This window comes from Tachypleus tridentatus, chromosome 2 (assembly GCF_004210375.1).
Source record: "Tachypleus tridentatus isolate NWPU-2018 chromosome 2, ASM421037v1, whole genome shotgun sequence".
NCBI classification, from domain to species: Eukaryota; Metazoa; Arthropoda; class Merostomata; order Xiphosura; family Limulidae; genus Tachypleus; species Tachypleus tridentatus.
Genome location: NC_134826.1, coordinates 107,749,464 through 107,777,095, shown reverse-complemented (window position 1 = coordinate 107,777,095; position 27,632 = coordinate 107,749,464). Strand labels below are relative to the sequence as shown.

At 34.9% G+C, this 27,632-nt stretch overlaps 1 protein-coding gene across 7 annotated transcripts in view; it reads left to right on the top strand.

The window, feature by feature from the left end:
- Positions 1-27,632, top strand: part of LOC143244799 (kinesin-like protein KIF21A) — a 146,727-nt gene that overhangs the window by 16,970 nt on the left and 102,125 nt on the right. For 6 of the 7 annotated variants that reach the window (XM_076490139.1, XM_076490143.1, XM_076490138.1 and 3 more), the window contains exons 2-4: positions 6,966-7,145; positions 8,301-8,343; positions 27,048-27,230. In XM_076490139.1, the coding sequence (XP_076346254.1) occupies positions 6,966-7,145; positions 8,301-8,343; positions 27,048-27,230 (406 nt within the window). Of the gene's footprint in view, positions 1-2,152; positions 2,191-6,965; positions 7,146-8,300; positions 8,344-27,047; positions 27,231-27,632 lie in introns of all 7 variants that reach the window. The other variant, XM_076490141.1, reaches the window with a different exon arrangement.

Here is a 27,632-nt window from a genome sequence, read left to right as displayed (position 1 = left end):
AAAACGTTTTTTTCTTAGTTTATTTTCTGCGACGTTTTCAGCATTTGCCAGGTAGGAAAGACCGTGTTACAATATAGTATCAAACACAGTTAAGACTTTATTTGGGAGAAGAATGTACATAAATTATTAGTTTTTATGTTGTACATTTCCTCGAAAATAAGTGATCGCAGAATAATTCGCCGAAAAATGTCTCAAGGCTACAAAATCCTTTTAGTTTAATGTTTCGGGAGAAATTAAGCTGTTCCTAGATGGCGCTGTAAACTCAGTCTTTCTCACTGATCTGTTTGACGTCGTTGCCTAGACGTGGAGTTTTTTGGCATACCGTATTTTCCGCCTAATAAGCCGAATTTCTGGCCCTAAATTTTGGACCTGATTTTTGGGGGTCGGCTTATTGGCCGATCACTCCTTTCGGAAATTTCTTCTTCTTAGGAATTGTTTTTTTCTTTTGAAAATTACCATAGGCGGTAATTTTGTCCCATCAGCAAAGCACGTTAAGACTACAGTGAAACGTTGTTTCTGGAATTTCATTGGTTACCTAATTACAGTGACTGGAGCCAATAACGAATGACATATTGATTCCATCTCTGTCTCAATACGACACGTTCTGCTTTACTACAGAACGCCAATGATCACACACAACATGCATGCTGACGCTGAAACAAGACTAAGAAATCATTTTGAAGAAACTTGTCACTTCTTAAAAATGGCTTCGGCTTATTAACCGGAAAATACGGTACTTGTTTTTAACACATTGCTAGTCATTTTACATCTTTTTGTGAAGTGATGGTTTTTTGTTGTTTTTTTTTTGTACTGAGAAGGCATGTTCTTTTCTATTTTAAACCTCTGTTTGAATAAAACTGCTAATTGTTTGCCAGGAGTTACTGCGATAACAATATTGTATGCATATATATCGCTATAAAGACATTTCTTCACTTCTTAAATCTATTAACTCAAAATATTGCATTGCAATTACAAACAAATAGCGTCATCCGCTAGTACAGTGGTAAGTCTATGGATTTACAATGCTAAAATCAGAGGTTTTATTCCACTTGGTGGACTCAACAGATAGTTTTATGTGGCTTTGCTATAAGAACACACACACACACACACACACACACACACTGGGATCCTTGTGTAGTTCTTTGGATCAGTGCAAATAAGAAAAAATATTACAATAAAAAAAAAAAGTAAAACTAGCTGTACAGTCCTTTTTTGTAAGCAGTGCACATCAATGTTACATGTACTTATGATACATTTCCTTACCATTCTGTTGTACAACATACATTTTTGTTCACTTTGTAATCTTCAGTTTTATTCGTAGCTGAATTTGTTAATGATCATGATTTATTTGTAGGTAAACATGAACTTTGTCAGAACTTTGACTTAACTTTGGTTAGATAATGTAAAAGTTTTTTATTTTTAATACACTGAACCTTTTTTAGAAACTAGCATATGATATGATATATGCACATGCTTCAGAGGTTCAGTGGACTTTGAAAAATTCAATATGCTCTTCCATTTTGCTGTGATATCACACTACATCTCTTATCAGTGATACCACCTGATGCTGAACCATGTTTTTCTGAATAGCTTGTATACCAATTGAAATGCAAGACAGGAATATGACCAGTATATTTTAATGAATCTTACTAGCTGCTTGCATGTGTGTATGTTATAACAAGCAAAATCATAAGAGTTGGCAGTGAGTGGTGATGACTAGCTGTCTTCCCTCTAGTCTTACACTGTTAAATTAGGGATAGCTAGTGCAGATAGTCCTCATGTGGCTTTGTGCAAAATTCAAAACATTTTAAAGTAATTGAGCAATGTGTACAGTGAACCATAATGTTCACAAAACAAAGGACAGTTGGAAGTTGTAGTAATAATAATAATAATAATAATAATAATACAGCTTTTTGAAATGAAAATTATTAGTCATTCATCTTATACTGTTAAATGTCTTAAATGTTTTCACTTTTTAGTGTTCCGTATTGTACTTGTGGAGAGGAATAAAAGTGGAATTAACCTTAGCTGGCTAAAAGTGTGATAGTGTTGTTAGCAGAAAGTAAAATCTTTTCAACTTAATAGTGTAATACAGGGTGCTCTAAAAGTCTGAAATCATGGATGATTTGTAACTTTTTTTTCTTAATTTCAGATATGTGACTGATTATGGTGGAACCAAAGCATGAGAAGGTTAAGTTAATCTTGCTGTTAATGTAAACATGTTTCAATTTTCAAAGACAACATGTAGAACAGTCTGTAAAATTCATTGAAGTGCATATGGTTTCAAGTTCTTTGGATGCCATGTAGTGTAAGAAAAACAGATGATTTTCAATTTTAGCTTGTTGTAACCTTCTCAAGACATAAATCATTTATCTCTGTATACTCATCAGCCTATCTGAACAGATTTAAGACTAACATGCTTCCTAGAATCTGTTTGATGTATTCTGTTCACAACAGTACCAAATCAGGAGCACATCCATTCCATTTATAATTACAAAACATGGCTGCAGAACATTTTTTCCTAGATGAGTGATGCTTCATCTTATAGCCATTTAACAGAGTTGCACTTATTTGGGAAAATGTAGAACTGGTTCATATCTTAAGATAGTTTGAGTTACCATGTGATGCAGTTTGATTTTATTTCTTCCTGTTGATAACAACACTCTCCCCTATTACATTAAACTTACACATTATTTGGAGAAAAGAGGATTGCACAGATAGTGGCTTCTAATTGAGCAGGATGTGATACTTTTGAGAAATGTTACATCCTGTTAAGTGACTCCAGATGCTAAAGAAATACTGAAGTTGACACTTTCTGATAACTTGTATAGGATGCCCCAGAAACTTGTAACATGATATGAAGTGTATATAAGTAGCATACTTGAATTGAAAATTTGGCCAGAATGCTCAATGATAAATATGTTTAGGCATTATAAACAGTAAAGCTCTCATTTTTGTTTTATTTGTTTTTATTTTCATAAATTCGTTGCACTAGTGGTAGTAGGCACCTTTCCATACAGGACTACTCATAAGTAAGATAACCATTAGTCTTATTGATAAAAATCAAAGGTGAGGGATAAATTCATCTGTTTCATCAGCCTCCCATCTTTTTTGGTGTACAAACTTGATAATTTTACTTTTTTTTTATGTATAAAATGATTTTATATGATGGAATTGGTCAGAGTTAAGGTGAATTGTGCAGCAGCATTTTTCCATGTGAACAAAGTAGAACATTTTGGTTTTCAGATGTTTCTGAGGGTTTTATTATGATAACTTGGTGGTTAGGGCATTTGACTTGTAATCACCGTGTTGCAGGATTAAATCTGTTCGTGAATATGCTCAAACCTTCAGTCATGACAGTCAGTTCCATTATTCATTGAAGGAATTTGCAGTGGGTGCTGCCAACCCTTTGCGTTTTCTCTAGTTGGCAGTTCAAATTAAAGATGGTGATTCTCAATTTATTTCCTTTACTTTGATAAATATGCTAGTTGTTCACACTTGTCTTTGTATAAACATACTGAGTTTGTTTTTATGGTTAACATTTGTGTTTTTTCAGCATTAACAAGGGTTTCCAGTATTAATAATAAAGTTTTTCAATTGAAACAAATTCTGTTCTTTTGTACTTTCAAACCTTCTTTCATGCATTTGTATAAACTTAACATTAAAGTCCTAGCAGAGTTCAAAATGCTAAGTTTGAGCCTCAGTTTATATACTTACAACTTGGTAAGTATTTTGGTTAAATCTTCTGAGCCCCAAAGGGCCCAAAGAAACAACCATATCAGTTGGACCTGGCTAAGGAATGGATGGAAATGTGATATTTACCTGAGGCATGTACATATTCATTATACCTAAATTGTAACCTTAGATGCATTTTTTTCACATGTATTAATAATTTCTTTCAGAAGAGCAATTTTAAATTTCTAAACAACAAAAGAAAATTGTAAAGCTGGAATTTAGTTCTTGTGTTTAAAAAAAAAAACAACAACTAAGGCAACAATTAAGTTTGAAAATGCACCTCAACTGTGTATCTGTGAATATACCCTACAGATAACATTTTTCATCTGACTCTCAATTATTAAAAATATTTACTCCTATAGAGTAGACTGATAAAATTAAAGATACTTAGGTACATAAGTAACACAGGGTATAATAACACTTTGCTTATTTAAGTACAAACCATCATATGTGCTTGATATCTAACAAACATGAAACTATATTCTAAATTTTCTTTTAAAATACCAGAAAAAAACTTAATGCTAAAATATAATCCTATAAAAGCTTTAGTGTGTGTGTGTGTGTGTGTGTGAAGCACACTTTACATATAAATTGTCAAATGTTGTTAATTAATTCCAGACAGAAGTTTGTGATCCTTTTTGATTTTATGCAGTAAACTTCATACTGCTGTATCTGCTTTTCAGATATGGAAATCTGAAAAGCTGTTTAGAAATTTTAAAAATAGTGAAAATGTCAACCACATACATGGGATAGTGAAGAGGATTTAACTCTTGTTGACAACTTACCAGCTATTGTTTCTCATGGAAACACAAACAAGTTAAAAGATGGCTCCAATCTTAAACCATCAACTGACTCTTTAATGGCAAAGTTGATTTAATTTCAATAAAACTTATTTTGGAAAGTTTACATTGTTGGAATTATTGTACTTGCATACACCTGTATAGTGTTTTCTAATGGTACATTAGTGTGCAGTAGTTTATTGTCAAATCTGGGACAATGAATGTTATTTTCAAACTTCAGTTGTGTTTCATGACAGAACTCAAAACTGTCTTAAATTTTTAGGAAATTCAACCAAGAAAACTAGTTAAAGCATATTGAGTTTCAATATTAGGTACTGTCAGTTGCAAAGAGCATACTACTTTGTGACTTTTTTGTTACTTGGCTGTTCTTTCTTTCATTAAGAATGTTATCTTTTTTCAGTTGTTGTAAATATTTATTTTACTGCATTTTTTATTTTCTAATTTGACAAATTAACTCTGTTCTTCTGTCAAAATTGTCATTACTGCAAAGTTTTACCTGTGTTAACGAGATTTAATGAGTAGGTGAAATTTCATCTTTTTGTTTAATTTAAGTACTTTCATGATATAATTAGAACTTAATTTTTATCATAGAGAGAAGATGTGGAGAAATACAACAGAAATGCCATTAAATTTTGATATTTTTTTTCTGCTTTTCAGTGTTGCAAATAAGGGTAGCAAAATTCAATCCAAAATTAAAGTCCAACAGTGTTGTGCTAGACTGATTTATATTTGAAAAAAAATGTGATTTTACTTGATAAAGATGCAATTATATCAGAATTAAATTAAGCTTGTGTTCTACTAACTTCACAAAAAAGTGAAAAATAAATGTTTTAAGCATGTGTTTTTATTTACATTTGGAAGATGGTATAAATAATTAGTTAAAATGATAAGTATATTCTTCAAATTATATTAGGTAGTACATGTATATTCAGTTGTTGCACTTTTTGCCCTCATTTCATTGAGGCAAACAAATGTTAAGTATAGAATTTGTCAATTCAGACTATCTTAATGTTGCAGTTCAGGAGCTACAATAAAGATTTAGCATTTATCATTCCAAACATGAACAACAAAAAAGTTGAGCTGCTGTTAGAATGTTTTAATTTGTAACATTTTAAACAATGATTTACATTGGGACAAAATGCTCTGAAGTGGAAATTTGCTTTTTGAGGACTCAAGTCATTAGTAGTAATGGTTCTTTTGTCTGAGTGTCAAAGTGGATCATGAAAGGAAGCTCCACCTCTTTTGAAAATCCCAATTTAACTACCATTTTTAAACAATGAAAGCATAGGTGATGCCATTGTTCAACTAAGCTGTAAAACTTTTGGTTTAAACATGCAGAGCAGAATTATACATTTTCTGTGAATATAAATTCAAAAACAGTGTGTAACCCAAGCAGTTTAAGTTTTTTAGAAAATTGCTGTACTAGTAATGTTAACAGTTCCTGTAATGTTAAAGTGAATGAGTGAATTAATTTGTATCTCGGAACAAGTTTCTCATCATCAAGAATGAATTACTTTCTTAGTTAACTTCCAGTATTTTAGTGTGGAAGTCTTAAGACAGTATAGTGATAGTGTTTAAGATACATTCTAACTAGTATAAAGCTACTAGTTTAACAGTACTCCAGAACAGTTACCAGAAGTTTCAAGTACATACTGTTTACTTCATTTTGTATATGTGGCAGAAAACACAGAAGTTAGCTATTTAATGGAATAAATAATGTATATCAGCCAGAAAATTCACACATTGTCTGTCAGATGGAATTAATAATACATATCATACAGAAAACGTGCACAGATTGGCTGTTAGATGGAATTAACTTGTATATCAGGTAGAAAATGAAAACAGGTTAATTCTAAGATGGAATTAACAATACATTTGAAATTCACTAGAGATGCCTGTTTAATTTAATTGTAGAGAAAATGATTAGGAAAGGAATCTAAAAACTACTCTTATATTCTAGCACATAATTACTGCAAAGTGCAATATGAATATGATCAATAGCCATGCAATATCCTTAGTTTAGTTTAGTACTTGATCAGTAAGATCTTTAATGCTTGAGTAACAATATACAAGTATGCTATGAATTATATATTTAGTTAATTTCCAATATTTTAGTGTGGAAGTTTCAGAAGTTAAGATAGAACATACCTTAAACAGAATTACTAAATTATATGGTATAATGCAAATTAAGCTATTTTGTAAAGCAAAATATTTTCATATAGTTTGTCTTAAATTTAATTCACCAGGAAAATTTGGTATGAATTTTGATTTTATATGAATTGATATTCAGGGATGATTTATTTTAATCTAGTTGACTAGGTAATGTATATGCAATAAGTAAGTTAATTACACTGAGTGTGGGTAAAATATTTTAGTCACTTAGTTATGTACAGCACTTTTGTATAAAGAACAAAATTGTTATCCTTTCAGAATCCGACCTCAGATTCCACGGGAGATCATTGACATGTGTCATGTTTGTACATCAGTGTCTGCAGGAGAACCTCAAGTCTGGTTAGGTAAAGATAAGGCTTTTACATTTGACAGTGTTTTTGACATGCCAACATTACAGGAAACTGTGTATAACACGTGTGTGAAGAACTTGATAAATGGGTAAGTTTAAAAGTTTAGTGTTAATGTGGAATACATATTTTGAGTATGATTGATTGTGTGTCTACTTATCTATGATATTTTTTAACAAAGTACTCTTTATTAAGTCCCTTAAAGATTTTCAAGAAGAGGAAGAATGTATAACAGTAATTAAACCACATATTTACCATGTATGTTACGCAACAAGATTATGCTCAATACAGAGCTCATCAGGCTGGCAGGGACCCTAACAAATGCAACAGTTCTCAGAATGCTATATATCTAAGTTGTTTCTTACAACATTTGTCATATGAGTATTTTATTTTTAACAAATTTTACAGTTGGAACACCTCTTTTAAGCTGACATAGCATGATTGTTTAATTATACTTGTCATAAGACATAAGTATTAGGCATGTTATATTTTTAAATGCTGTATTCTTTATTGAGTTTCTTAGGCATTATATTTGTTTGTAAAGTAATGTCCATTTTAGTAGTACAAGTTCCTTTATCAAGCAGTGTCATCTATTTCACTATTTGGAGTTACACTTCTGTCATGTAATGTTGTCCATTTTACTAGTGGGAGTTTCATTTCTTTTTCAAGTGCTGTTGCTCATGTTACTAAGAATATGGTAATTGCTAGGTTTATTGATGCATGTAGCTATAAGGTAACATTCATAAAAAAAATTTACAGTTCTGTGATAGTAGGTAAGAAATAACTTGTATAAGAGAAAGGATAACCAACATACAGCTTATTCAGATACTTTTAATCTCAAGCTGAGAGGGTTGTTACTTGAATATGTATTTACAAATTAATACAATTACTCTATATATGATCAAAACATCAAAACTCCTTATAGCTTTTTGAATGTGAAGGATTTAGTTTTGGTGCCAAGAAAACAAAAAAATTTTTTTTTTTTTTTTTTTTAATAAAAGTTAAATTTTGTGTTTTATTAGTAAGAGAAAGAAAAACTTTACTTTTTTTTTTTTGGCTTGTTAATTTTTACTAACATGGTTTATAGTGTTGGCTTATTCATGTTGCAAATCTACATCTACCATAAGATAAAATATTGTTAAACTGAATTAATTTTTTTCTCTGCATGCTGTATTTAGTTTTGAATAACCATTTGGCTTGTAGAGATTTGTTTTGAAAAGTACAGATGTTAAATGTCTCTTTTCAGATGTTTTGAGGGATATAATGCAACAGTCTTCGCCTATGGTCAGGTAAATGTTGTTACTGAACTATTAAATTTTGTGTGCAACTATAGTTCATATTTAAGATAGTTTTAAGAAAAAAATTAATTATTGATATTCTGAAGATCTGAACTCAAAAACTAAATACTTTCTTGTATTTTGTTTCCAAAATTTGCTAATTCCAGACAAATAAATTAGCATTGATACTTAAAGAGCAAAAGACTGATTACTCTATGCCATTATGGGAATTGGTAAAGGTTTTGGGTTTTGTAGCAAATGCATTTGGTAAAGATTTGTCACAGTTTAACAAAGTGAAATTAACCTTTCGAAAATACTTGTTTTGATATATAAAAGTTGAGCACCTGTTTTGCTAAATTCCTGCAGGTGATTTTAGGAAATGTCTAGTAAGATTCTTTTTAATGGTTTTATTAACTGGCAATTCAGTGTTATTTCCAAGGAGTCTGAAAGTTATTACTTGATGAAATGTTTTTATGAATGACTTTGAAACTTAAGAGTGGAAGAATTTATTGGATGTCTGCCAATTGAAGCAATTGTCTGTAAATGATTGGAAAAGTTTGAACATGGTTTGACAACAGATCTCATTATTGACTTTAATAATAATTTACTGTTAGTAATATTAAGGTTCATTGTTTATTTTTATCATGACGACTTTATAAATGCATTTAAAGGCTCACTGCTGGCATATTTCAAAGTAGAGGTTTTGTACACATGAGCTTTTCCAACAATCAAAAGTGAGGCATCACTGTGTTTCACTTATTGAATTGTGGATAGAGAAATGAGAGAATATGTTGATGAGCAAAATATAACATTGGTATGTCACCAACTGGTGCAAATTTCAAATCAAGCTTTTTAATATTGTTTCACAACATTTAGATTTTTGTATGATTTAACTCTCACACTATTACTTTAATTATTTCAAATTTGCCCTGAGTATTCATTGCCAGTACTTGACTTTCAGAATATTCATTTTAAAAAGTTTGAGATTAGGATATTTGTTCCCATTAATCAAATGTGTAATGAGTTGGTACTAGCAAATAAATCTTTATTTATAATTCCAAGTTTACTACGTGTGTCTACATGAAATTTGGCAAAATTTTGGTAAAATAATTAAGTCTTGTTGTACATATGAAATTAGATGTGCTGCAAATGTACTCAAAGTATGTCTGCAAATTGGCAATGTTATTCTGACTCAGACTTTGACAAGTTGAAGTACAGTGTGATGTTCCTGAAAAAATAAAACAGTTTTGACTATCATAAAGTTTCCAAATTGCACGTGCATAACTTCCTGAACCTTGGAAATCTATATTAGTGCTTTTCAGAATCTTTGTATATTGGATTTGGTATTCACTCTTTTATAGCAGGACCTGTTGCTAAATCATCAGCACAGGTAAAATACCTGTTAACTTTATCACCAAATATTGTAACACCATGTTGAGTGGTATTTTGAGTTTGACCTTTACCCCTGCATATATAGTTAATAGCTATAGCACTGAACTGTATTATTTCCTTGTTAAATAATATTTGTGTGTGTGTAATTTAAGGTTCTTAATATGCAGAGCTGTGCATAGTATCTGTTTTTTGCAGTGACTAACAGATTTACACTATATTGAAAATTCATAAAAACTGTAGGTAGCATTGCCTCACCCATCGGTGTGGATTCCTGTACATGGTGAAGGGACTTCCCAGGGAAGGTTCTGTTCTTTCAGTTTACCTCCTCTGGGATCTAAACATCCACCTACGTGTTTGCTGTGCGTGGCGACCCATGAAGGGGAGGAGAGGATCCTGGTGGTTGAGGGGTCCAACACTAACACACCACTTTGGCCTTTAATTCCTGTAGACAGGTGGCCTTTGGGTGGCCCCCCTTGGCTCAGTCAGCTGGTCCACTTGGGCTAGAGTCAACCAAGTACCAGTGTTGGTAGTTTTCAACAGGTGTTGTGGACATTATGTCTGATGCTGGTATTTGGGTATAGTGCTTTCGAAACCCTGGCATTGCTGCAGTGTCCTTGCATGACATTGTAATGCATCCCCTCGTAGGGCTCCATGGTGGGTGGGGTGAGTGGGTACCGAAATTTTCCTGTTTTCCTATGGATCCTCCAACAAAAATATTTAAATAAAATAGTGAAAAAACAGTCAATAGGTAAACGACCATGTCTTGAAGACTCTGAGCAGCAATCTTCAACATCTGCAACACCTGAACCCCATTTTCTTATATTGCATTCACTTTCAGACAAACCTTAAGGGCAAATGTATCCCTTTTTCATTCAGAAGGGACTAGAAGGACTTTCTCTCTCTCCCCAAAAGTCAGTAAAGAAGCTCTGATCTGGTGACATGTATGGAAACATCCACATCCCAACACAGTGAACTCCTTGAATTCAAAGGCAATTGGGGATGTACCTATTGAGGTTACCCCTCATGCTACCTTGAATTCATCACGAGGAGTTATCGTTGAGAGAGATTTGAAGAACGTCCCGAGTCGGATATTGTCTCTGGTCTCTCCACTCCAGGAGTTTCTTCACTTGCAAAGATGGAGTTACACTGCCGACAAATATCCTCGTTTTGACATTTAAATCACCACATGCACCTGCCACCATCAAGGCAGGTTATCTAATTTGCAGGGTATGGCTGTACATTCCAAACCCTCTGTTTCCAATGTCAGAGGTTCGGCCACTCAAAGACATCCTGTCGTGGTTCCCTGACATGTGCTAGTTGTGGTGGCAAGGACCATGATGACTCAATATGGGTCTGTGCCAACTGCAATGGTTCCCACCCTTCCTACTTTCATTCTTGCCAAAAATGGTTGGAGGAAAAAGAGGTGCAGCATTTGAAAATGACTCATAACATTAGTTTACTTGAGGCTTGGAAATTGCTGTCTGCCACTTCATCTTGGACATATGCTGCTGCACTTTGTTCCACAACTATAGTGGGAGTACAGACAGATCTCTCTGTGCTTCCAGGAGAATTGTTTTGAAAACAAATGAAAAGCCTTTTGACCTCCATGGTTAAAAAAACTGAATCAACTTCAACACCCATTTCTGTCCCTTACATACATTCCAACAAATTCTAAGATCCACTTCCTTTGATTCCAGGTACAGGCATTTCCTCAGATACATCTTCTTTTCCCACACTAAGGTGCAAAATGATAATTTGTTCACGTCCTCAGTCACAGGAATCCTTTTCCAACAACAAAGATCTGCCCAATTGACCCAGGGCAGGATCCATGGAAGTTGATAGACTTCCATTGAATAAGGAAAGTAAGGAAAAAATACGTGGTCATAAACGGAAGTGTCACCCAATTCGCTTACACATAAATAAATTTGGTCACCTTCATACAATAAAACTGTCAAGGTTTACATTCTAATCTGGATGATATCGAAACACTGATTATTGCTTCCTACCATCCTGTATGTCTTTCCTTACAGGAAACATTTCTGAAACCTGCCGATACAGTCACCTTTCGGCAGTATTCTCTGTACAGAAATGACAGGCTGTGTGATGGATGAGTACATGGAGGGGTGGCACTGTTGGTTGATCAGCATTTGCCCACCCTGTCTTTGTCACTCAACACACCCTTGGAGGCTGTAGCCATTTGTGTTTCCTTGGGTCATACCATCACTGTTTGTTCTCTCTACCTGTTGCCTGGAGAGACATATGATCAATCAGACTTTGATGCTCTTGTTGAACAGTTGCCATCTCCCTTTTTAATCCTGGGAGACTTTAATGGACATCATCCCCTCTGGGGAAGTGCTGTTATTGATAGGAGGGGTTGCTCTGTGGAGCGTATGCTCTCTGATCACAATTTTTCTCTTTTCAATACTGGTTCTCCTACTTATTTTCACACACCTAGTTAGTCCTTTTACTGCTATTGATCTCACGGTTTGCTCCCCTTCATTATTTTCCCATTTTTCATGGAGGGTTGACAATAATCCATGAAGCAGTGATCATTTTCCTATACTTTTGAGAGAGACTGGCCGTGGTCAATGCCACCCTACCTGTGTGCCCCAGTGGAAGCTGGATCAGGCAGACTGGTCCACTTTCACTGCTCTTGCAGAACTTGATCCTGCCATTGTCTGTCAGCCATCAATAGACGACTGTGTGGCAGTAGTAACTGACTGTATTATACAAGCTGCTGCTCAGTGTATTCCTAAAATATTGCACGGAAGGCTCAAAAATGGGCATGGGATACTTTCCGTAGGTATCCCACACTTTTGAACTCCATCACTTTCCAACGGGCCTGTGCACATGCTAGGTGGATGAGACGTCAAAGCCAGAAGGAATTGTGGATTAGGTTCACAACTGGCATATCATGTGCCACCAGTTCCAAGGTTATATGGGACAGGAATCGAAAGGTCAGTGGGCACTACAATTCCATTCCCCTCTCCATCTTACTCTGATGGCCAAGAGGTAGCTGATGTCTGGAGCATCGCCGATACTTTAGGTGAAAACTTTTGCTGGGTATCTAGCACTTCTGCTTGTTCCTCCACCTTCTTGGCCATCAAGACTTGGGCAGAGTGTTCACGTCTTTCCTTTCAAACTAACTGTCTCTTTAACTAAAATTGTCCCTTTACACTGGTAAAAGTGAAAATGGCCCTTCATCGGTCTGGCAGTATATCTGTTGGACCTGATGTACACTATGACATGCTGCGCTATCTCTCTCCTGCTTTCCTTGATATTCTTCTAATTGTTTTTAACTGGATTTGGCAGAAGAATGCTTTTCCTGATGCCTGGCACCAGGCTATTATCTTATCCTTCTCTAAACCTGGGAAGATCCCAAGATTCTTTTCAACTACCTTCCAATTGTTTCGACGAGCTGTCTCTGTAAGACCTTAGAGGATGGTTAATGCTCATTTTGTTTGGTTCCTCGAATCAAACAACCTCCTCTCACCCACCCAGTGTGGGTTCCGATGACAGCACTCCACCACGGACCACCTAATTCGACTTAACATAATTGTTAATATTGTATTAATAATTTTTGACATTGAGAAGGGTTATGACACAACATGGAGGTATGGCATTTTGCGAGACCTCCTTATATATGGGTTACGTGGCCATTTACCCATGTTTAATAATTTTTAATGGACAGGAGATTCCAAGTTCATGTGGGTTCGACACTTTCCAGTTCTTTTGTACAGGAACTTGGGGTCCCTCAGGGCTGTGTTTTGAGTGTCACACTTTTCAGTATAAAGATAAATGCCATCACTGAACAACTACCTCTCACTGTTGCAAACAGGCTCTGTTGACGACTTTCACATCTCGTGTCAGTCATTGAAAATGAGATATATTGAGCAGCAACTACAAACTGCCCTCAATTGTGTATTTAAGTGGACTACGGTGAACAGCTTTAATTTTTCTCTCTAAAACTGTTTGCATGCACTTTTGCTGCCAACGGGGTATTCACCCTGATCCTGAACTCCAAAAGTTTTGCTGCCAGTGGTTCCTGAGACCAAGTTCTTGAGGCTTATCTTTGACTGTAAGCTGACCTTAAAACCACACTTAAAGCAGCTACAGGTTAAATGCACAAGATCACTGAACATTCTCCGTTTCCTCTCTATTGCCAATTGGGAAGTGGATCGATGTTCTATGTTAAAGATATATCGTGCTCTTATTTGTTCAAAACTCAACTATGGACCAATGGTCTATGGCTCTGCCAGCCCCTAGGCCTTAAAGATGCTGGACCCTATTCATCATCAAGGACTTTGACTCTGCACTGGGGCTTTCCACACCTCCCAGTTCAGAGATTGTACGTGGAATCTCACAAACCTTCTTTACACCTTCTCCGTTTGAAACTGTCTTTATTGTATTCTTCGAAATTTCATTCCTTACCAAAGCATCCCACTTTGGGATGTGTTTTCCTTCCTCAGTGGGCCTTATTTTTTCAGAACAGATGATCTGCCTTTGCTTGTTTTGGCCTTTGCGTCCAGGTGCAATTGGATGAATTGGGTTTGTCTTTTGATAACATTGCAGAATCCACTGGTCTGCCCATCCTGCCCATGGCTTATTACAGCCCCCAAATGTGACCTTTCTTTAAGTCATCTGAAAAAGGCAGATACTCCCGATTGGAAGTACCGTTTTTTATTTACTGAACATCTTTTGAACAATCTTTTCATTCCAATTTACATGGATGGTTCCAAATCAGGTGACTCTGTGGGCTCTGCCATGGTTTGTTGCGGTTCGATGGTTGCGCGCAGTTTCTGTGTTTACTGCTGAACTGTACACCATATCTCTTGTCCTTATCATATTGAAGCTGAGCAGTACTCTGCCTGCACTATTTATAATGACTCGCTTAATACTCTGCTGGCCTTGGAATAGCTTCATGTTGGCTCACACCCTGTTCTCGCTGATATTCAAAACCAACTGGCCCATTTCTCATTAACAACCTACTTCTATCCAGTTTTTCTGGATACCAAGCCATGTTGGTATTCATGAGAATGCTCTTAAAGACACGGCAGCTAAATCTATCTGCTCTGGCATTATCACCACTGTGCCTATTTCATACATGGACTAGGGTCCTGTATTCAAGTCTCAGCTCTGTGCCAGCTGGCAGTCCACTTGAAGTGAGCAATGTGACAACAAGCTATTTCAAATAAAACCCTATATTAGGCTTTGGCCATCTAGCTTCCATAAGGTACAGAAAGAGGAAGTTGTTCTAACTAGACTACACATTGGTCAGTTTTTTAACTCATCGTTTTCTTTTATCTGGAACTGATGCATCAGTGTGTAGTTTGTGTAACACTCAAATTAATGTAAGCCATATTTTACTTTCTTGCCATCGTTACAACTCTCAATAATGGCACTATTTTAAACATGTTCTGTCCCAGGGTTTGTCGGTAACATTGGACAGTGTTATTGGTGATGATGACGCTGTCCATCTTGATAAAGTTTTTAGTTTTTTAATGGCCATTAATCTTTTTAATCTCATTTAAGTGTTGGATATTTATTCATTACACCTTTTTAATTGTGGTTCCCTTTTTACAGTTTAATTCTCTCTAGTTCAATTTGAGATTGTAAAATGGCCAGAACATTATATAACTCGACACCAGGACTGGAAAGACCAACTTCAGGTGACTGATGGTGGTTCTTGTACTTACCTGTTAGTCTTCCTGGTGGGTTATGATCATTACTATTCTGCTGCAGGAAGTCCTTTACAACTTTGTAGACTGGATGTCAACATTGGTTTTATGCCATTTTCTTTTTTTAATTGCTGTTTTGTTTATACCTTTGTTTCCTTTTACGAATTTTACTACATTTACTTTACTTTTACCTTTTTACTGGACATTTGGCTAATTTTTATTACAATTTTGCTATGTCTTTTAACACTTTTTTCTTATTTTACTTTTGATATTGGCTGTTGTGACAACATAACCCGGAACCAGGATTGGAAAGGCCAACTTCAGGTGACTAAGTGTGGTTCTTGTAGTTATCTGTTAGTCTTCCTGGTGGGTTATGATCATTACCATTTTGCTAGAGAAAGTCCTTTACAACTTCACTTACTCTGCTTTGTCTCTTAACATTGTAGACTAGGTGTCAATGTTGGTTTTATGCTTTTTCTGTTTTTCAATGATGTTTTGTTTTACCTTCATTTCATTTTATGTATTTTACTACATTTAATTTATTTTTACCTTTTTACTGAATGTTTGGCGTAGATAGCTTAGCTGCTTTGTGCCATAAAACACTAAATCAATCAATCAATCATTGCTTCATTTTTAATGGAAAATGTAAATTATAATCATTTGTTTAGTGCAGTGGTTCCCAACCAGGGATGTGATATAGCATTCTAGGGGGTGTGATATAACATTTGTTTTGGCCACATTCACTTTTATTCTTAAATAAATAATTACTGTGAGGGGTGCGAGAACATATTAAAATTTTTAGGGGTGTAGGGTATAAAAAAGATTTGGAACCACTGGTGTAATGTATATAATTATATATTTTTGTGTGTGTGAGTACATGTATGTAAATAAATAGCTTTCAAAGTATTGATTACATTAATTCTTAATAGATGATTGAATTGGCACTATAAAAGAAATAATGAATTAAAATATCACATTACTGTTATTGGTGGAGTCTGTCAAGTTATTGTCATAGCAGATAATACCTGTGTCAGTACCCTATCCAAATCTTTTGAAGATATCCCAGTTATCAGACAAAATCGGAGAACTTTAGTTCAACTAATCAACCATCATGGAAAATCAAATACAGGTACAGAGCTGAGTGCTTACACTCACAACATCTTAGCTTCTAGTGCCTTTTATTGTATGTCACCAACTGGGGTAAGGCAGTTACTTAAATATCGTAAAGTATTCATTTCTACCAGAAAAAATTTACAACAGAAATTTGTTAACGGAAAGAGAATGTGTTGTGAAAGCAAAAAAACTTTCCCTCATGTATTATATCAGTGCTTTCAAAATAAAACTGCTGAAGTTAAGTCAAGATTCCTATATCAGAAATTTATTTCAAAAAAATATTTATGGCAGTAAACAAAATAAATGTAGGGGGTAAATGTAAAAAAAATGCAACAAAATGGACTAACTTTCTAAAGTTTTTGTAAAAATTTAGATTATGCTCTTGACAGATCTGCTAATCATGTGAAACACAACAAACAAATGTAGATTAACAAATGCAAAACTGAAATATTTGTCAAAGTATCTGTTAAAAATTGAATTTAAGAATATCCATGTTAAATATTTAATTATAGATATATACTCTTCAAAAAAAAGAGGCAAAATTTGAGACATATTGTTAACAAGTTTATTCCAGGTAGTTCTGTATGACATGTGTGAAACATTGCACATTCACTGCTGAACATCCAAAGTCTGCAAAGGCGAAGTCCACGCTCACTAGTTGAAGTTTAATGTCACTCAACGTCAATAACAAGTATGCCCCCCGTGAGCATCAATAACTGCTTGGCATCTCCTGCCCATGGAAGTGATGAGATGACGAATCACATCCTGTGGAATGGCTGTCCACTCAGCCTGCAAAGCTGCTGCAAGCTTGGTCACATGTTGATCCATGTTGTTGGTGACGATTCCATAGCCTTGTGATGGTGCTTGGGTGGACAATCACAGCTCTGACAACATCTGATCGAGATTTGCCTGCTTCCAAGCAGCCAATGGCATTGTTGCTTTGTGCTTCAGTCAGTCTTAGCATAACTGTATTGCGTGTCGATGGCTTAACACTAAGCTATGGAAACCGAAAACCGTCACTTTTATAGGGATTTTGCACATGTTGCACTTGCAGAACATGCAGATCTCTCAAACAAGTGTATTGGACACGCATGCGTTTTGGCGAAAAATCCGATGTTTTCCTCTGTTTTCAAATTGCAGAACTTTTATTGTCGTTTTGGTCTGACAATCAGTGCCTTAACACATGTAACGTTATTACATATATTTCTCTTTAAAATAAAAAAACATCCCTTTTGCATTTCTTGTTTTGAAGAGTATATTTAAATTTAGATTAAAATGGAATATTTTAGCTATACTCCTTTTCAGTAAAGAAAAATAAATGTTATATAACTGAGTTTAACATAAAGTTTGTGATGATTTATATTTACTTTACCTGATCCATAAAAGCATTAGACATTTTTACTATAAACTAATTTCAACCTCTAGTCAGTTTTAAGTATAATAAACCTATATAGCAATTTTTACAATTACATACAAGGGGAGCAACTTTTATGCCCTAAGGTAACATTTTGTTTATCATAAATTTGCATGAAGTCATTCAGGGAATGAGTACTCCCTCTAGTTATAAGATATAATAGTATCATATAATAATTTTGATATTTTATATGATTTTACTTACACTACACTTTGCTTATGAAAAACAATCAAACATGTTACATGAGGCAGTTTTTGTAATGAACTTGTTTCTTCAGGATTGAATTTGTTTTCTATGGCAATCATATATCACTTTTTTATTTCTATTCCTGATTATGTTAAAGTAACATTTAGCATGAGATTGCATCACCATGTACATAATTAATGTCATAAAATGGAATCTGCTAAAAGAAAAGAAGAAAACAGTGAGTTTAATTGTGGAAGCAGCCATCCTTGGCTTTACATAAAAGACTGTTTAGAATTTATTGGAAGTGAAAGTGCAAATATTTTATTGCAGTGTAAGTTGTGTTTACCCAAAACATATTTATAGTACAAATAAAAAATCACTTTGTAATCTAAAGAAACACATTAGTTACAAATATTCCCATAAACTCAAGGATTTTGAATTGTACATCAAAAGAAAAATAGTTAAAGAAGAGAAGCAAACAGTTGAATTAGTTGAGATAGAAGTTTTTGTACAAGTATCATGCTTTTAGTAAGAGAAAATTATGGAAAAATTGAGCCCAGCAACTAACTCTTGAAGTCTTCAATACAGCTAGGTCCAATTTAAATTAAATGCACTTGTAAGTGATTGGTCATTGAGGAAATGTTTTCTTTTAAATTTGTTGAATTGTAAGCTTTATAAATCTTATTTAGACATTACAGTCAAATGAGAGTATTCTGTATGGAAGTCTAACACGTGCAATTAATGATAAACTTGCCCAGATGAAAGTGCAATTAATGATAAACTTGCCCAGATGAAAGATGAACTGAAGAAGAAGCTTAGCACAGTGAGTGGCATGCAACCACAACTGGAGCTACTAAACAAGCAACGTTTAGTAAATTAATATTTTTTAATTTACAAATAGTAAAAATTGTCATTTCTGAAAGTTTAAACATCTGATAGTAAAATGAGACTTGAAGTAAGTTTCAGCATAGCATTTGCATTGAATGTATTTGGTGTATCGTTTTACATTCACTAATTTAGCTTTGTATTATATGTCAGGTCATCACTTAAGTAATGTCCAATTTTAGGTTCAGAAAAGGGAAAGGATTTCAAATGCTTTTAATGGGACAAGGTCTGGAGAATAAGGAGGATGTGGATGCTTTTCCCAGTCTAGCTCTTCAATCTTTGCAGTTGTGATACTTGCTATTTGGGGCCATGCATTATCCTGGTATAACACAATACCTTTACAATTGATCAAAGCAGGCCTCTTTTCTTTCAGAGAACATTCAAGCTCTCTAACTGTTGACAGTGGAAGTCCTGATGTAATAGTTACATTGAATGGCAGCAATTCAAATTGGATCACACCAACAGTATCCCACCAAATGCTTAACAGGACTTTCCTAGGGTGGAGGTCCATTTTGGGCTGTGGTTTAGCCAGTTTATTTGCACTGAGCCATTGTCTGCAGCACTTAACATTTTTATAATATATCCATATTTCATTTCCAGTCACTAATTTGTCTAAAATAGGTGAGTTATGTTCACGAGAGTGCAGAGAAGTGCAAATGTCCACTCTTGCTCTAAAGTTGGCTTTTGTCAAATCATGAAGGACCCATTTTCCAAGTTCTGACACCTTTCCAAGCTGTTGCAGATGATAGTGAACTCTTGAATAGGTTGAATTAAACTTCTGTGCTAGTTCTTAGACTGTTTCAGCACAATCTATATCAAGTGCAGCTAGCAGCAAGTCATCATTAAACTCAACAGCATGACCTGAACATGGTGCATTACTTAACCTGTAGTCACCTGATCTGAACTTCTGAAACCACCCTTGACATTTTTTTCATTGAGAGAATCTGCACCATAAATATCTTCAATGTTTCGTGTAGTTTCTAATGCACTATTGCCTTGTTTAAACTCATAAAGCATTATATGCCTAATGTGTTTCTCAGACACATCCATCCTCATAAGGGTTTATTTGATTAATAATTTGAAAAAGAGGAGTTGGGTTAATGTAATTTATTTGTCTGAACATTTATACATTTGTATACATATTTTAGTCATTTAAAGCCTTCTACAAAGACCACAATGATGATACACTCTCTGTATTAAATTTTTGGACATGACTGTGCATGGAATGACCCAGAAAGCTTGAAGAGGAACCTTAACATTTGCTTACTCTGAAAAATGGATTTCCAATTGGTACCTACCTCCTTTCAATCAAAGCTATATCCATTTTGGTCTGCCCTTTATACATTGCTAAAAAATGTTTTGTTACAGTGTACCATTCTTCATGTCCATCAATTTTGCAAATTCATAATGTGTTGAGTCATCTATACTGGTGTAGATAGCTCCCTCTACTATTCTAGAACATTCCTCACTTTTAAGAACTGGCAGTTTCAAGTCATAAACACTATCATCTCACTGGGGAGGAAGGATTTCAGATCAAAAATCTAAAAGAATCTTGATCTTGACTTGGAAGATCAAAGAAAAGATCTTCCAAGTCAAGAAACTTCTAGGGTTTGTGCCTTACACAAGATAGATATTAAGAGGACAGTTTGCCTGGTCAACACACAAGGAAAGCACCTTCGATACATAGCATTAAGCCAAGTATGGGACCATGGGCAAAACAAATCATTGCTTATGAAATATTTGATCAATGACTGTGACCTGTTCTGGCAAAAACATTTAGGGGAAACTCCTTGATTGCTAAATATTGTGTAATTCATTGCTTGGTACTGTAATGATTATAACAACTATAGCCACATTCTTGCTTAGTGGGTACACATGGACTAGGAAGTTTTGTATTATTTTTCAAAACCCACTCGGGAAGAAACATCCACAGTCTAACACTCAAGTGACTGGGAACTGGAAGTCATAAGGATTCCTATGCTCCACCAGATGAGAAGGGGAGAATATACATTTTGGGGAGTCTAAAGGAATGAAATGTTAGAGATGGTGCAATGGGTGTCAGCAATTCCTTATTTTTAAAAACAGATTCCAACTCTCGGAATCATGGGTCAGTAGGAATGGACAGAAATCCCCTCCTACTTTAATTTATAAAGATCTATCACTTATAGACCTCATGAGTAAACCAGTAACTTTAGGTAAAAAAATGATAAAAAAAAAAATGGGTGTACGTATCACTAGACAAGCTGTTGATAATCTTGCAGAAACACGTCATCTCAACAGTAAGCATTATAGAATTGTATCTAGTGTCAACTAAAATATCTGGGAAGAGTAATATGTCAACTTACCATAGTCAGTGTGAGCAGATCTATGCAGAATCACCTCAGGAGGATGACAATATCTGCTCAAAGAAGACATGGCCAGTTTGTACCAACAAGATGCAACGAAGTATCGGGAGTTGTCCACATCCTACTCTGAATAGTCTCTTCCAAAGACTAGTTTTTACAGACATTGTTAGATGGCAAATTGGGTGTGAAGAAACATAGTGCATACAGCAATTTTCCATGAACAAATCAGAATACACCAATTGTATGAGTTGACAAACCCAACCAGTGAGTGTAATAGGGGACAAATAGATGGGAACAGTAACATGAAAAGAAGCAGTATGAGTTATAACATCTTGGAGAACAAACTGGATAAAAGTCTTATCTGGAACTAAATGGGAGTATGTGTGGGAAATGGAAGGTAAGGAAATAGAGAATGTCAAACCACCTGCCTGGACAGAAGATATCTACTGAAGGAAGGACCAGTTGCAATGGAGGATAACATAAGAAAAGTGATAAAGGATGCAGGAAACATCAGTGGCATATTGGAACTACGATGACTGCAAACAAGGAAGAGGGTGTTAGAGAAATATGGTACAAGGATCATGTATTAATGGGTTCAAATTAAGAACTGTACAGGGTAGAAAGGACAAAATTGAGATCCACTTTGGTAAAACAAAGGGACATGAAGGATGGGCAAGACAAAAGAAATGGAAAAGGAGAGAAATAACAAAGGAGGAGGAACCTTTTGAGAAAAGGGAGAATGGAAATGTTCAACAGGGCAGCCCTATAAGTAGAAATGGTTGATATGAACCAACTCTGATCAGATGACCATGTGAAGAACTGGTAGAGAAGATGTACTGAAGAATGGTTAGGGCATAAGCTTCATGGTGGACCAGACCCAAGGCCTGAAGATTGATTACCACCACTGATACACTGACAAGGAGGGACCTTGATTGTAATGAGAAAGGAAAGACATTATGCAAGGAGTGAGTCAGTGAGCTGAAGCTGGGGAATAGACAGTTCTGTGTGATAGTGATGTGGAATGAACTGTGTCCAGTTATAGTTATTGGAGGAGAGGCATGAACAGAAGTAAGTACAGGAGATGTCACTCCAGTAATGATCAGAGAAGAAAGAACTACATCTCAGTAAGCCAATATGGATAAGTGAGCAGGATATAACAAGGAGTGGTTTAGATAAGGGAAAATACAGAGTAGCCTGATTTGAGGGTGGATAAATAGGTAAGACTCCTCCAATCCTGTTTGAACATTTTCAGGGGCACGGCAAGTATATATTAACACTGTTACCGTTTCTCCTTTTCTCTCTCATGTTTTTGTGATAATGCTAATTCTGTTTGTTCCTAAGCTTTGGAACAGTCTTCCTATTAAGCTACAATGTGTGAAGTCTGTTACATATTTCTAATCTATTGAGGTGATATTTCTTTTATCTGGCTAGCAAGAGCTAATGGAGTGCTGAATAAGAAATTGATTATACCATGCTAATATAGCAACACCATACCAAGATGGTGTACTAAGCCATGCCATACATCTTACCCACATCTCTTTATACATATTTTGAAGGATCTCCACTGAATGGCTAGACTTGTAAGTAATGATGCAGGTGATTCCAAAGCAGAGCAAAGCACAGTTTCATCAAGTAATGAAGAACAAGATCAATCAAGAGTCCAGTGAGGTTTACTTTCTCCCAAGTATCTTTGTGTGGCACATGCACTCAATTTAGTAGCAACAAGTAATATAGAAAAAGTTTTGAGAGATAGTACATTCAACAAATTGTCCTTATCAGCATTTGAAAAGGCTCAGATGCTTTGAAATAAATAGAATTATGCACCATAGCTGCTATCTTTATACGAGGTCTGTTCAAAAAATACGCGGACTGACATCATAAAACAAAATGTACTTTATTTAGAAGTTACAGGTCTGGGACCTCTTCAAAGTACTCTCCTCCCCAACACAACACTTATCCCAACTGTGTTTCCACTTGTTTAAACAGTCCTGGCACGCTTCTTTTGTAATGTCCTCCAGCTCCTTCATCGCATTTGCCTTAATTTCGAGAATCGTCTCAAATCTTCTTCCTTTTAAGGGTCTTTTGAGTTTGGGGAACAAGAAAAATCGCAAGGTGCAAGGTCAGGTTAGTAGGGGGGTTGGGAAGAACAGTGATCGAGTGTTTGGCCAAAAACTCACGAGTTCTGAGGGCTGAATTTCGCAGCAACGAGGTGCATCTTCAATTTTTCGGTCATAATCTTGTAATAAGATCCAACTGATATCCCACACTCTTCAGCAAGCTCCCTGACAGTCGGACGTCGATTTGCCCGCACCAGGGTGCTGATTTTGTCGACGTGTGGGTCGTCAGTTGACGTGGAAGGATGTCTAGGACACTCATCATCTTCAATAGACTGTCGACCATCCTTAAAACGTTCATGCCACTTGAAACATGCCGTACGCTTCATAGCAACATCACCGTAAGCTGTGTTAAGCATAGCAAAAGTTTCGGTTGCAGATTTTCCAAGTTTAACACAAAATTTCACAGCAAGTCGTTGCTCCTTCAGGTCATTCATTCTGAAATCCATAAATGAAAAAATCGCACTTCACTTAAAACCGCGTAGCTAATACACAAATGAAGATATCTGCAATCCGAAATGGCGTCGTAATCAGCTGATTTGTGCGAACCTAGTGACACCAAGAGGATTCCCCTGGAACCAACTGGAGCCACGCAATTCAAACAGTACGCATATTTTTTGAACAGCCCTCGTACAGTAAGAACAGGGCAAATTTTTTGTTGTTCCATTTTTTGGCATTATGGAATTTGATATATGATGCAACTATTCATATGAAGAGTATAATAATGAAGAGAGAGGAGTAGTTAAAGTTAAAAATAGACAATGTTTATTTCAGCTATTTCGACAATCTTCATCTAAGGATAAGTAATTGTCATACAACCTATAGAAAGCTTGCTGAATTTACTTCAGATTGAAACTGAGACACACTCCAAATTTGCCTTCAATTTAGAAATTGAGAAGTACTTTGAAGCTGCCTTTGTCAGTAACTGTTACATTTTCTCAATTGACTTTTACCCATGATTTAAAAAGATTTAAATTAACTTAAATGCTAAGAAAGAAACTGTAAAACAAATAATTATTAAAAAAAAAAACTAGTAAAGAAGATGGCTGAAATGAAGGCTAAGCAGATGCTAACTTAAGTGATTTTTCTTAACCTTTGAGCCTTAGAAAGATGACAAGACAATTTCTTCATGTGCTTTAAAAAACAAGCAAAATCTGCAAGTAACTTATCTCAGGGTAGAAATGATTAAATAACACTGTTCTGAAGCAGAGAACCATCTGCTTCAGGAGACCTAGGATCAAGCTTGTTTCCTTCACCAGCTCTTAAATTTTTCTTCAGTTATTTCAATTTGCCCATTTCGTTGATTGCAACTGTGGAATGCATTTTATCACAGGAAATATATATTATAAGGCCAAAAAGAAAAGATGGATTGAAAGATAATTTCAACAAGCTGATGCCACCGAAATTAAATTGCAATTGAAAAACAATACAATTGAACAAATAATAAGTGATATAATAGCTTCTAATATTAGAAATTTAGTACTTCTTATTAGCTTATGATTTGCAGAAACAAGTAGTAAAAATGGAAACCAAATTCAAAGAACACAGAAAGTCACCTTAACACTGTTTCGAACACTCCAACTCAAACACAACATAACCATGGAAAACACCCAAATACTAAATAAAGAAACAAACAAATGCAAAATTAAAGAAGCCTTACTTATAGAACAACACAAGCCCAAAATAAACCAATACAAAGGAACACCTTTATACCTATATTAATAAATATATCCAACATCTAAGCACACCCTCTACATTCCTACACTAAATTACACAACCACCTTCAGTCATGCAGTCAACTACCGGTCACTAACCCTTTCTTTATTTGTGAACCTGATGATGACTGAAGAAGGTTGAATCATTGATCGCTCCTCTATTAGTGCTTTCTCTACTCATACCAGCCGTTTTTAAATATAAAGGAGAGAACAATGTTTGACCTTATTAGGTCATCTTCAGGTTGTTTTCTGCTTTATTAATAAAAGTGTGAATACCCATACCAGCTGCTTTGATATACAAATCTAAGATTCAGTTTAGTTGGCATTTCTTATGGACATGTATAAATTCAGCCTACATTTTTCAAACTGTACACATAAAATGTTATTTTCTATTATATGTACAGGTTTAATTAAGAACATTTAAGCATATTTGTTTTTGTGGTTGGGTCTTAACATAATTTCTGAAATGTACCTAATTGCTCATATTTTATTTCTGTTTTGTTTTCATTTCCTTCTGTAATTCCACATCAAAGTATGCCCTGAGTTTTAAGATTATCAAAAAGATTGTTCTATGTCAATTGTTGATGGTATGATTCCTTAAGCAAACATTTTAAGTGGCAATTGTAAAGTGTATATTTTGGATTTGTTTCTTTTTGTGAATTATATGGAAATGTGAAGTTTTTGTTTTTTTTTCTTGTCATCACTTAATGTATTTTCAGTTTTAAAAGGACATTTAATGATTTTATTATTCTCTGATCTTGTGTTACTTTCCCACATTCTCTGAAGACTTGTTAAAATTAAGTTTATTGAATATATAAGTTATTATTAATCATAAGGATTTCCCACATTTTAAAAGATAAGTTGACATTCTGCACATTTGAATTACTATTTTGCAGAAAATTTTTCTAAACCAGTCAGTCACTCAGTAAGACAAAATGTGAGGGCTTGGTTTGTTAACTTGAGAAAACCACTCTTAGCAGCCAAAATAACTCTCTTCTTAATCCTTAAACAACACAAATGTTATAGATGCAGCATTAATTGATGATGGCTGCTGTTTAAATGCAAAGTTTAAGTGGTTGGCTGAAATGTATTCCTCTTGCAAAAAATAGTGTTCATGTTTAAACAGATACTGCAGTTATCCACCTTACAGTTGGAAATAAGCTTCATTTAGCAGTAAGCAACATTGAGCTTTCCTCAGTCATTTTATTGGTAGAGCTCCCAAAAACATTGAGATAACAAATTTAAGGAGTTGGGAAATGGGTCATGTATTGCCTAAATTGTGTAGCTGCAACCTTGTTTTGTGTGATATTTTGGATTGAGATATGGGTCTGACTCACTCTTAGCCAAGCACAAATGTAAATTTGGCTGTGCTGGTGGATAATTTAGATACATCAATAAGCTCAAATCTCTAGTCAGTATTCTAAACCCTTGATTGGGATAGCTTAGTTCGGGAACTAACTCATCAAACCCTTTCTGACTTGAAGACTGAGTGGTAACAGTATTGTCATACAGGCAACTATAACAATATTTAGTACTTTCAAATATAATAATTTTAATCTGTGCTTGATTTATTAAACATTTCAATTTTTTATATGCAAACATCTGTACAAAACGTAAATTATGTGTTGTCTTATAGCAAAGCCATATCGGGCTATCTGGTGAGCCCACCGAGGGGAATCGAACCTCTGATTGTAGCATTGTAAATCTGTAGACATACTGCTGTACTAGCAGTGGGCTATGTAAGTTATGTTTACATGGTGGTAACATCACTTTCTAACATCTGTAAAGTGCAGAAGAAATTTCTTATTCAGTAAATGGCAAAACCTTTTAAAATGTGTTACATAAAACTAATATATATTGTTTCTGTTTTATAGACTGGTTCTGGAAAAACATTCACTATGGGTACTGGCTTTGATCTCAGTGTTAATGCTGAGGAAAGAGGTATTGTTCCACGAGCTGTTGAACATTTATTTAGGGTTATTCATGAACGACAGCAAGAAGCACGAGAAAAAGGAGAACCACCTCCAGAATTCAAAGTGACCACTCAGTTCATGGAGGTATCTTATGTTTGCTTATATTTTTATTTAACTGATGTTCTTATTTTGTTAGATTTGCTTGTTATTGCTAATAATGAAGAGAGCATAATCTTAATTATTTGTGCATAATCTAAACTTGATTGTTTTATATGTTGTTTTATTAAGACATACAGAAGAATTAATTTGAGTATACTGTGCAGTGTTACTAAATATAAAATTTTGCAGTAATATACCAAATTATACCAATATTAGTAAAGCATTAGGGTTGATTTTTGGGGATTATTAATATATGCCATTGTATGTTTAAATTATCAGTGTTTATATTATTATTTGAGACTGGTCTGGTTATTAGGATGCTCAACTTAAAACCTGTGGGTTTTAGGATAAAAACCCATCACTGAATAACTCACTTTTTCAGCCATG